Source organism: Neophocaena asiaeorientalis, unplaced genomic scaffold (genome assembly GCF_003031525.2).
Source record: "Neophocaena asiaeorientalis asiaeorientalis breed wild unplaced genomic scaffold, Neophocaena_asiaeorientalis_V1.1 scaffold226, whole genome shotgun sequence".
Taxonomy (NCBI): Eukaryota; Metazoa; Chordata; class Mammalia; order Artiodactyla; family Phocoenidae; genus Neophocaena; species Neophocaena asiaeorientalis.
This window is the reverse complement of record NW_020173037.1, coordinates 7,669,405-7,680,927: the sequence shown is the minus strand read 5'-3', so window position 1 is coordinate 7,680,927 and position 11,523 is coordinate 7,669,405. Positions and strand designations below refer to the sequence as shown.

Sequence of the window (11,523 nt, the reverse complement as noted above, 5' to 3'; positions counted from 1 at the left end):
GGGTGTTGAGCAGCCCGCCCAGCCCGAACATGCTGGGCAGGCCGGCCACGCCCGGCAGCACCAGGGGCAGCACGGCGGCCGGGTTCTTGGTGTCGCCTCCGGCGGCGGCGGCAGCGGCTGTGGCCGTGGCCAGTCCCGGAGGGAAGCCCATGAGGCCGGCCAGCTGCAGAGACTGGAGGTTCTGGAGGCTCTGCAGGCTCGTCAGGTCCATCCCAGCGAACAGGCTGTTCACCAGCAGGGGGTTGATGCCCGACGTGGAGGCCACGGCGGCGGCGGCGGCGGCGGCGCGGGCGATTTCACTTTTGGGCCTCCGTCCCCGCCGGCTCGCCCCTTCTCCCCGCACCACGGGTCCGGTGAGAAGACGGTCAAACATCGACTCAGGAACGAAACCCTGAAAGTGAAGGGAGAGGCAAACAGGGGCTATCAAAAGCTTCGGAAGAAAACCTCATTTCCACGCGGGCCTCTGTGATGGACTGAACACTGACATTCGTAATGGAAATACACAAGCAATTATTTCCATTCTAGAAGCTCAAGGAGCAGACCTCGGAAAGCAAAACTTCTCTTTTTTAGCATTACACAGCTCACCGAATTACGCTGAATTGCAGAAAAAAATGTTAAAGGCTGCTCTATCGGTGAGGTGAATGTCAAGATATCTGCATCCATAGCTAACTCGAGAAATGGCACATCAGAAGGAAGTGGAAAACTATGGAAAATTTAAAGTTATATTTTAGTATCTACCCTGGAGAAACAAAAACTCATGTTCACACAAAAACCTGTACATGAATGTTTATAGCAGTTCTACTCATAATTGTCAAAGTCTGAAAATAGCCCAGATGTCCTTCCATGGGTGATGGGTAACCACACCCAGGGGTACATCCACACACAGGAGCCTGAGCAGCAGCGAAACCTGTGACACATGTAACCACTTGGATGAATCTCAGTGTGATGAGTGAAGGAAGCCGTCTCAAAAAGGGTACGTAATTTATGCTTCTGTTTAGGTGACATCCTCAAAAAGACAAAACCTCTAGGGATGGAGAACAGATCAGGGAGTGGTTGCCCTGGGCTAGGGGTGGGGACAGAGGATAACACAAAGGAATTCGGGGGAGGCACAGAACTGTCTGTATTCTGATTATGGTGGCCAGTCAAGAAACCATCCGTGTGTGAAGACTGATAGAACTGTATACCAAAAGAAAAATAAGCACTTTTACTGTATACTTTAAACAGACAGACAAAAAGAAATCAAGACGTTTAAACACATTAGTTTAAAAAAGAAACAGTGAAATTAATGCTTAGGTGGAACTGCTGTATTTTTTCATTTGTTTATTTTAAAATCAGAAATCACAGTTAATCTTAAGGATCTCAACCACCATAAATTCCGTTCCATAGATGCTGTTAGCCACGTTTACCTGGGGCATTCCTCCCTGGAGCAAGTCTGCCTCTAAGACTGTGAATGTATATTTCTATACAATCCCTTTAAATCAGAGCTGTCAAATTAATCCACCTTGGTGGATTAATGACATATTGATACAAGGAATGATGATGTATTAATGATGTATGAAAATGATGCATTATGTCAACTCCTTTAAGCCAAGAATAAGTTATCATTGAATAATTAATGGCCCACAGAAAATAAAGAAAAATTCAGGAAAACAGTTTTGTACAGATACTTTTCTGGACAGAAAGGCAGAGTCTGTACTTACAGACTGCTTGACTATATCGGTCCAGTCTGGGGCAACTGCAAACTCGGGGTTTTCTTCCAGCCACCGGGGTAGATCCTTCATCGGAGGCGCCATAGCTCCACCCATCTAGGGAGAGGCGTTCGGAAAATGATTTAGAAAACAGACAAATTCTTCCCTCTCCCCCTCCCGTCTGTATATCTACACATATACATACACAGACCATATAAATATACATGTATTCTGGAAGAAACAGGATTCTTTTCCCCTATAAAAGATGTCAGAATAAAACACTTCTTTCTGGGAAAAGAAATCACATAGAGATCAATTCCCTTTCCCAATGTTTACCTTCTTCCCATTTCGTTTATTGACAACAGGCACCCTTTCTTCTCCTGTCAAAGTGTTTATATCCAATTTATTAGGGTTTCGACACCTGTGTCGTTTCTGTTTCGGTTTCTGAAATGAGGAAAACAGCACATCTGCATTCTTCTGCAAAAAAACAAAAAACATATTTAGTAAAATTGTACTTGGTACTTATTCTTTCCTATATAAATGACAAACAGAACAGTCAAGCCATTTTCAATTACTATGGAAGTTTCAAGAATCATTTTAATTATTAGAAACCGTAGTTTCCTTTGAAAGGAAAGACTATTCTCTTTTTCCTTTACTTAAGGAACAAACTTAGAAGCGGAGAGCATGCTTTTCCTTTTATCTCTCAATAACTTGCTTAAAATCTTTTCTTCACATGTTTAACCAAGTCATGGTATTTGAAAAGGAAACTTTGTCTGGTACCTTTGCTGATCTCTACTCAGAGACTTGAGTGGATACAGAGGTGATCTCACATCTACGACATGCGACTGTACATGAGGAGAAACAACCCAAGGGATAAAAGAGCCTTTGCAGGAGGGTGCATTCTGAGTGGCAGGAACTCAACGAGATAAAATGTAAACTCCTACACTTAAGTTTTCAAAAATTCAGGGCTTCCCTGGTGGCGCAGTGGCTGAGAGTCCGCCTGCCGATGCAGGGGACACGGGCTCGTGCCCCGGTCCGGGAAGATCCCACATGCCGCGGAGCGGCTGGGCCCGTGAGCCATGGCCGCTGAGCCTGTGCTCCGCAACGGGAGAGACCACAGCAGTGAGAGGCCCGTGTACCGCAAAAAAAAAAAAAGAAATTCAAACACATAAGTTATAGGACATAAGACATGTGCAGAACTAGCTCGCAAGCAGTTTAAGTGACAAATCATCTGGAGATCCTGTCTCATGTTTAATAAACGGCATTGAGTGTTAGCTGTTTAAGAAAGAAGCTAAAAAGTCTTGGGCTGTGTTAGCGGCTCAGATCTCTGCAGTAACAGCTTCCTAATATTCTGTGCTAGGCAGACCCCGTCCAGAGACCAATTAGAGCACGTTGGGGAGTGTCTTCCCAATAACGAGACCCCCCTGGAAACCACGCCATGTGAAGAGTAACAGAAGAAAACCCACATCTATTTGGTGGGAGAAGGAAAAAGCAAGGAAATGCATACTAGGCGTTTTCAAAGAAGTACAAGGCTGCCCTTCACGTACGACAGACCTGAAGCTAGTTTCTCTAATGTAGAATATACAATGACAAAAGCTGGGGAACGTCCGAGATGACGAGACAGTCAAGTGAAAGGCAGAGGGACCAGGGATTGCTCCGTCGCACGGGAGAAGGAAATGGACTGACTGAGCAAGAATCCTCCCAACTCTACACTCTGTGATACTCACTGGTACGTAACTTGGCATATCAACAGTGTAAGCGGGATGCAGCTTCAGCCATTCGACTAAGTCCTTATTTTTAGGAGCTTCTTCCCCCACCAGCCTAGTCCCATCTTCGAGATTTATAACAGGGATCCGCGTGTCTGGGTCCAGCTGTCCAGGAGAAGGAATGTTCCTTGTAGGTGGGGTCTCTATATCTTCTTCAAAAGCTTTGGTCACCTCAGCATCCTCCTGCAGAAAGTTGACAATGGTCGGAATTCTCACATGAAGAGAGAGATCCTGACAACATCCTAGCCCCAGGAGACGCCAGCCTAGCATAATGGATCTCTGATCATAAAGGGAAGAAAGTTACTTGAAACAACGGCGGTTTGGGAACAGCTATGAAATGAGAAGATGGAACGTGTATCCTTCTTCACACTGTAGAATTAGTAATGGGGTAGAAAATTCACAGTCCATCGCCGCTCCATGCTTGAGATCTTAAGCAAGCCGCTAGGAGCATGACACAGGCAGTGGAGCCTGAGCCCGATATGTATGAAAGGTAGCCTCTCAATCTCTTTTGGGGATCCCTGGATAGCATCATTAAAGAAATTATAATTAAAGGAATGTTCCCAAAGCCAGTTTATACCTAGCTCTGTGGCACTCTGTGGTCAGCACACTTTTGTCAGTAGTACAATAGCTCATGTGAGGCGTGTGTGGCAACATGGAAAGATCAATGCTAACTGGAGTTGAGTTAGAGTTGAGACTCTACCATCGCCCAGCCACTGGTCCTCAAACTCTGTTATTTCAACCCGCAGACATCTTCAGTGAGGCCCATCTGTCCATCCCTACCGTTCCCGCTTTGGTTCAGGTCTCCGTCACTGACCACCTATATCACTGCATTACTCCTAAACGGTCCACCTGATTCTAGTTCCACCCTTCTTTAATCCAACCTCCACTCTGCTCCAAAATCATGTTACATCATTCCCCTGTTTAAGCCATTTTGATAAGTGAACCCGCATCACCTTCAGGATAAAATCCAAGTTCTTTAGCATAAGAATCACAGCCCTCCGTGATTTGCAGCCTACCGCGTCGGCAAGGTCATCTCTGCCGAAGCTGCCTCCTCACCAAATTCCCTGGCCAGTAACTTTCAGTTCACCAGACACGACAGGCTCTCTCTGGCCTCAGTCCCTTTGCACACGCTCTCCCTGCCCCCTCTTTTCAAATGACTTACCCCCATACAACCTTCAAACTTTCACCAAGGTATGACCAACTCCAGGGAAACTGCCCCACCTGTTTCTCCCCATATCCACCTCCTCCAGTCCCATTCTTCCTTTGGGTTTTCAAAGTACCCCAGGGACTTCTCACAACAGTGGTATGTTGTTATTTATCTGTCACCCATCTTATACACTGAGTTCTCTGGTGCAAGCACCCGTCGGGCCTTTATTCTTCGCGTCCCCCGTGCCTGGCACAGGGCGGGGTTGGCTCTCACAACTTACTTACTTTTCACGGCTGCTCAGTGGTCTCCAGTTTGAATGCTAACACAAGATTTTGGGATCTGTCTTGTTCCACACAAGTAACCTTGCCGACCTCTATACCTCTTCAGTACTCAGTTTATTTACAGACCAATCAGCATTCTCCTTGTATTTTATGTGCATGCACATAACCCTCTATAATACCAAATGAGGAATCCCCAAATTCCAACAGTTAAGAGTTAAAAATATATATATATGTATTAAAATACATTCTCTTAACATCTGTTAGGAGATTTGAGCCAGGTCGCTAAATATGCCTTCAGGGAAAAAAACAAATTCCTAGGGACAGCTTAAAATACGTGAATGAATAAAGTCAGCCGTGACTATTTAATATAGGGTGTATAACTACAATAGGAAGAAGCACTTGGTCGCGCTGACTGTTAATCCCTGACGCTGGGTCCACAGACAAACGTGAGATTCAAATTGAAAGACAGTAAATGAAGCCGTGTGTGAGCTGCAGGAACTCCCCGATTTGTTGATGTTTGTTCAGTGAACAAAACCTATCAAAGCATCAGCGTGGTTCCCAGCAGGAAGCTAATGGCTGGCGATGCCACTTTGGGGACCACACACCTAGAAATGGCGTTTTAACTTAGGGAAAAAACAATCACAGCTGATCCACTGTGAGGTGTATTTTTCAAGATTCTAGAAGTAGTCAGATGATCGACAAAAATGACCATTACTACCACTGGTACATTTGTAATGAGTTTTGAAAATTACCTTTTAACCACCCGGATGCTTCTGGTTTAATCAGACCCCGCTAGGGGGCAAGTTTCAGTGAAGGCTATTTTGTCACTTCGAGACTCTAACTTGACCACGCCTTCCCTACTCTTTTATTAAGTTTCCTCTAAATTCAAGAAATAAAAACTGGGGAAAGGGCTTCCCTGGTGGCGCAGTGGTTGAGCGTCCGCCTGCCGATGCAGGGGACACGGGTTCGTGCCCCGGTCCGGGAAGATCCCACATGCCGCGGAGCGGCTGGGCCCGTGAGCCATGGCCGCTGAGCCTGCGCCTCCGGGGCCTGTGCTCCGCAACGGGAGAGGCCACAACAGTGAGAGGCCCCCGTACCGCAAAAAAAAAAAAAAAAAACTGGGGAAATAATAATAGGAATGAAATAAGGAAAAACATATTGAAACAAATGTCTCCCCTCGGCGTTTCCCAAACTGTGTCCCGCCGCCCAGGGGATGGGCCGGCCGCCGGCATCCCATCTCCTCGGGCAGGAGCTCCAGCACCTCTGTGCTGATTCGGGTTTCAAATCCAAAGGCTTACAGTACCTTGTACCAGTTTCAGCGCTTTGAAAAGACCTCGTGTAACCGGGTTCTCGGGGGTGAAACCTCATCGTTAGCTGGGCGGCGCTTTTGAGGCGAGTGGTTGAAGCGGGTTAAGGAAGACAGTTATTTTGACTACACTGCACTCATTTCCTTTGAATTGAAGAAGAAAACGACCTATTTCTTGCAAACCTAAACTAGCACAGGTCTCAATTCAGTTGAGATTTTTTAAATATCTGCTTCTGGAGGCAAGAGAATTTGCAATCCCTAGCTTTGCATGCGAACAAAAATCTTAAGTCTGAAACGGAACGAATCTAATAAACGCCAGGCCCCCAACAGATGGATACTTTTAAGAGCAGAAGCTTTTTCCACCTCGAGGGTTCAGAGCTAACGATTACAGGCTCAGAAGAACATGTTTTTGTTTTGGGCTACTCTTCCGAGAGTGATCAATACATTAGGATCTTGGGCAGAATAAATCCTCAAGCTACCCATGGTTCAGGCCGAGTGATCTGCGTCAACGCTCAACACAGTTTTCCGGCTCAGAACCACGACTCTGTCCATCGCGACTGCTTCTTTAGCGGAAGGGGCCGGCTTTCGCGCCGCGTCACCGAGGGGCGCGTGCCCCGGAGTGGGCAGCAGAGCCGGGACCCGGGCCGCCGGCGCGGGCACGCGGGGAGGAGCCAGCCCCTGGACTTACTGCACTCAATGACGTCCGTTTGTGGCTCATGAACAGCAGGTCGAGGCCCTCCACGTTTTTCCTCCTTCCCCGCCTCCTCTTCATGGGAGGCTCTCCGTCCACAAGGGAGCCGTTGAGCAGATGCCTGGCGGGCGTGCGGGACAGGCCTGCCTGGAGCAGCTCCATTTGAGTCTTAAAGGCATCAGACATGGGCGCCGAGACATTAGGCAAGATAAACTTTGAAGTAAGAGATGAAAAATTTGAGGTAGAGCTTGCTGCCTCTCTCGAGGCCTTTGATAAATCGACAACTTTCTCTTGTCCGTTTTCCGAGACCACCTGATTCTCCCGCAGCTGGGCAACCATCTCCATGAGGTTTCGCCGCTTGGCAGCTCTTTCGGCCTCGATTTCGATCTTTCTCCTCCTCCTCCTCCTCTGGCGAGGGACGGAGAGGTTGAGGGCGTCTTCCTGTTGAGAAATCCCAACACAAGAGTGAGCCAAAACTGCACCTGCTGCACGGGCCGGCTCGCGGAAAGCGGGAACGAGAAGCTTAAGGAATTAAACATCCGAGGCTGCTGAACGGAGCTGAGGAAACAGCCGCCTCCTTAGTTCTCAGCAGGACCAGCGAACACGAGCTTCCAAACCGAGTCAAGGGAGCTTATGTTTAAGCGGCACCAGCAAAGCGCTCTAACTGACCTTGGACAACTGAGGGGAAGCGGTGAGGTCCTCGCTGCCGCTGATGCTCGCCTGGCCCACCATGGAGAGCTCGGCCAGGCTCCTCTTCTGCAGGGGGCTGTCGGCAGTGGGGGGCGTGTAGCCGGGGATGAGGCCCTGGAAATCAAACATCTGGCGCCTATTTACCGGCCATTTGCCTTTCAACACTGCTTCACAGATGTTGTCTAATCGGTTTATCATTACTCGATCCTGGAGGGAGAAGAAAAGCCACACGAAACTGTAACAAAGACCTGGTGAAAATTACGGGATGAATACATCCACTGAGACGCTGAAGAGCAGAAAAGGCTTAAAAGCAGACGGGCGAGCGAAAAGCAAAAGTAAACAAAAAGCAAACGAGCATGGAAATATAAACCAAACCCACCAGAACCACTTTACTCTGGTGCGAGGCCTGAAGGTGACCGCAACACATAAGACAGCATTTTTCAATTATGAACAATGAATCACACAAACGAGAGAACGTTACCTAACCACCACCTCTAAAATGTCCCCATGTTTTACAAGTAACTGTTGTGTAGGCTAAAGATTGTTGGTGCACGTCAGCAGGTGACAGTGGAAGCCTGCAGCCAGCTTCTCGACGCTCTGGCGCTTCAGTCCCCAGGCTGGACTGCAGCCTGTCCCAGGAAGTGGGACATCATTAGCGTCGCTATTAATAAAGCTCAGCATTACGAATGGGCACCAACCTAGGAACACCTAATGAGCGTCAATTTGCATCTCCCACCTATTATCACTTCAAGTTTCATTGAAGCGTGTCCTTTAAAAATGTCTGATTACAGCTCTTAGACCCAGTTTCCATAGATTAAAAGCCTGCTACTATAGACCTTTCGGCTTACCTGGGAAGCTGCCTTCTCAACTCAATAAGGCAGACTAGCAAAACAGGGGAAATAAGGGAGCATACAGAGGAAAAAAAAAATGTCTCCGATAGTACACTCTTCAGTTAAAAATTTCACATTGTTTCCTTCACAATTAATACTATGGGAGAGCAGCCTGGGGATGAGTCGAAGGAAGCCTTTTCTGTGTTTGTTTTAAACCAGACAGCCCTGTCATGGCGATTAGGATGATTCTCTCTCCACCCTGAGAAACAGACCCAAATTACACAGGGATTTATTATCAAATTATGCCAGTTAGCCAAAAAAGTAATTTCTACTTTGTTCTTGGGTCATAGATAACTACATTTGGAATTATCTCATAATGTATGCGAGCAAATGGGCCAACGCCCACCCTCTCCCCAGTTCAGAAGATTACAGGGTTCCAAATGTATGAAGTTGTCTTAAATCTGAAAGTTCTGCTTCAGGATTTAAAAGAAACCCAAAACACACAGTTTTTAAAGTACACACAGGTTCCATCGGGCATTGTTGTTGGGATTACAAAATGGTACAATGGCTATGGAAAACAGTATAGAGGTTCCCCCCCCAAATTAAAAATAGAACCATCACATGATCCAGCAATACCACTTATGGGTATGTTTCCCAAAGAAATGAAAGCAGGGTCTCAAAGAGACATTAGTCCATTCACATTTACTGTAGCACCATAATAAGCCAAGAGGAGGAAGGTACCCAAAGGTCCCAATGATGGATGAACGGATAAAGAAAATCTGGTATATACACACGATAGAATATTATTCAGCCTTAAAACAGAAGGAAACCCTGGTACGTGCTTTGACACAGATGGACCTTGAGGACATTACACTAAGCGAAGTAAACCAGTCATAAAAGAACTAGTATTGTATGGTTCCACTTGTATGAGGCACATCTAAGCTAAAGCAGTCAAGTTCACAGAAACAGAAAGTAGAATAGTAGCTGTCTAGGGGCAGTGGGGCAGGGGAGTTGATCTACCGGGAAGGAGTTTCAGTCCTGCAAGATAAAAAAAAGTCCTGGGGGTCTCTTTTACAACAACCTGAAAATATTTAACTCTACCCAACTACACACTTAAAAACAGTCAAGATTGTAAATTTCATGGTATGTGTTTTTTACCACAATAAAAAATTCTTTTTAAAAAAGATTCAGGGCTTCCCTGGTGGCGCAGTGGTTGAGAGTCCGCCTGCCGATGCAGGGGACACGGGTTTGTGCCCCGGTCCGGGAGGATCCCACATGCCGCGGAGCGGCTGGGCCCGTGAGCCATGGCCGCTGAGCCTGCGTGTCCGGAGCCTGTGCTCCGCAACGGGAGAGGCCACAACAGTGAAAGGCCCGCATACCGCAAAAAAAAAAAAAAAAAAGATTCACACATTTTATTTTGTCAGAGGGGTGAGTCTTTTGAAACAATAATCCGTAGACGGTACTAGACAAATAATCTAAAACACCGCGAGGAAGCAAAGATCCTTACGAACAGTTCTTTTTTCTTACTCGCTTTGCTTCCTGGCACCTTTCCTATCCTATTAAAAAAGTTATTCCACAGAATTTTTTCTTTGGGCTTTCCCAGATCATTCTTTTAAAAACACAAGAAAAATCTACAATCTTCATACACTGTGTCAGAGTTTACCTTAAAATTAGTTGAAAAATCAAGCTAGAATGATTTCCTCCACCCTATTCTTTTTTGGTCACCAAAACAACAACAACAAAACCCCACCGACCTTAGGCCAAAATGAGAAGGCAAACGTTCTTTCATGAAGGAGCTGAGCTACGGACGGATCTCCATCCTCCATGTAGAATCCATCTCGGGTCTCATCCCTAGCAGTGCTCATGGAAGCATTGCTCTCTTCATCAAAATTCTTCCCTCTCGAGACAGTTCCTGCTGAGAAATGAGTTAATGTGCATCGCTCACGACCAGCATATCGCTGGAAAGGGAGTGTAGAAAAGACATGATTTAATATCTGAATGCTGATGAGCTCCATTTTATCGAGTACCTACTGCGGCTACAATGGTATTAGGCATGTTACAAGTCTTGTCGCTTAAAGCTTGCAAGGGCCCTTTCACGTAGATGGTGTCATTCCTGTTTTACAGATGAGGAAGTAGAGGCTTAGGGACCTTACGTCTCACTAGTCGTCAGGCATCCTGCGAACAAGTCTCACAGGCGGCTGAATCGACAGCCAAACCTCTGACCCAGCAGAGCCTCTGTTCCTCCACCAGGAAAAGTACAACGCGGCGCTTCACTTTTCCTTCGTGGCAGGTACGGCAACCCACCTGGGACTTAGGAAGAGAACTGGTTCTTCCCAGATTCTACTCCCACCCGTTACTTCGGAATGAAAAATAAAGCATCATTTGTTTTAAAATTGTTAGTGTCTGTAAAACCCTCCTTCTGGGAAGTTAAGTCGTTCGAAATAGCATGCTTACACATCATATCAGAGCAAAACGTACATCTAGGCATAACCTGATAACAGGTCACATGACAGGAAGACACCTGCGTGGATGGGGTCAGGAGAGGCCTGAAGGGCCAGGAGTTACCTTCGGGCTGGGAAGACTCTTCCGACTTGTCATCGTCCTCCAGCTTTTCCTCTTCATCCTCTTCGGAACCCTTTTCTGAAATGGACTTGGGCCCCATGTCCGCACCGACCTCCGCCCCTCTTGGATCGCTCTTCCCAGCGCCGGGCTCGGCCTCGGCCTCGCGGTCCTGCTTCCGGTCCTTCCCGCCGCCCTCGACCTCCTCCTCCTCTGCCTCGGCCTCCCCCGCCTCCCCGGCCTTGGCCTCCGCCCCTCCCGCCTTCTCCTCCTTGGGGCGCCAGCCGCCCCTCGGGTCTGGGCGAAGGTTTTGTGCGCGTCCAGGAAGGAGAGCTCGGGGTCGTTGAGGATGTGGTAGTCCGTGCGACTGACCCCGTGCTTGGCGGCGCCCACCAGCAGGTCCCGGTCGTGCCTGCCGCACTCCCACCACTCGGGCAGGTCCAGGCTGGGCTGGCAGAGCCGGAGCCGCTCGGCCAGCTGCGGGTGGCGCAGCACCTGCTCGCGGATCTTCCGCAGCAGCTCGATGCGGTACAGGGTGCGCGAGGCGCGCTCCTCCGTGATGGGC

At 47.7% G+C, this 11,523-nt stretch overlaps 1 protein-coding gene across 1 annotated transcript in view; it reads right to left on the bottom strand.

Annotated features, from left to right (window-relative positions):
* Positions 1–11,523, bottom strand: part of CHD7 (chromodomain helicase DNA binding protein 7) — a 121,200-nt gene that overhangs the window by 1,603 nt on the left and 108,074 nt on the right. The window contains 9 exon segments of the mRNA XM_024742640.1: positions 1–391; positions 1,701–1,805; positions 2,025–2,165; positions 3,416–3,637; positions 6,877–7,320; positions 7,549–7,776; positions 10,154–10,314; positions 10,965–11,231; positions 11,234–11,523. The exon segment at positions 1–391 is cut by the window's left edge and continues 1,603 nt beyond it; the exon segment at positions 11,234–11,523 is cut by the window's right edge and continues 32 nt beyond it. Coding sequence (XP_024598408.1) covers positions 1–391; positions 1,701–1,805; positions 2,025–2,165; positions 3,416–3,637; positions 6,877–7,320; positions 7,549–7,776; positions 10,154–10,314; positions 10,965–11,231; positions 11,234–11,523 — 2,249 coding nt within the window.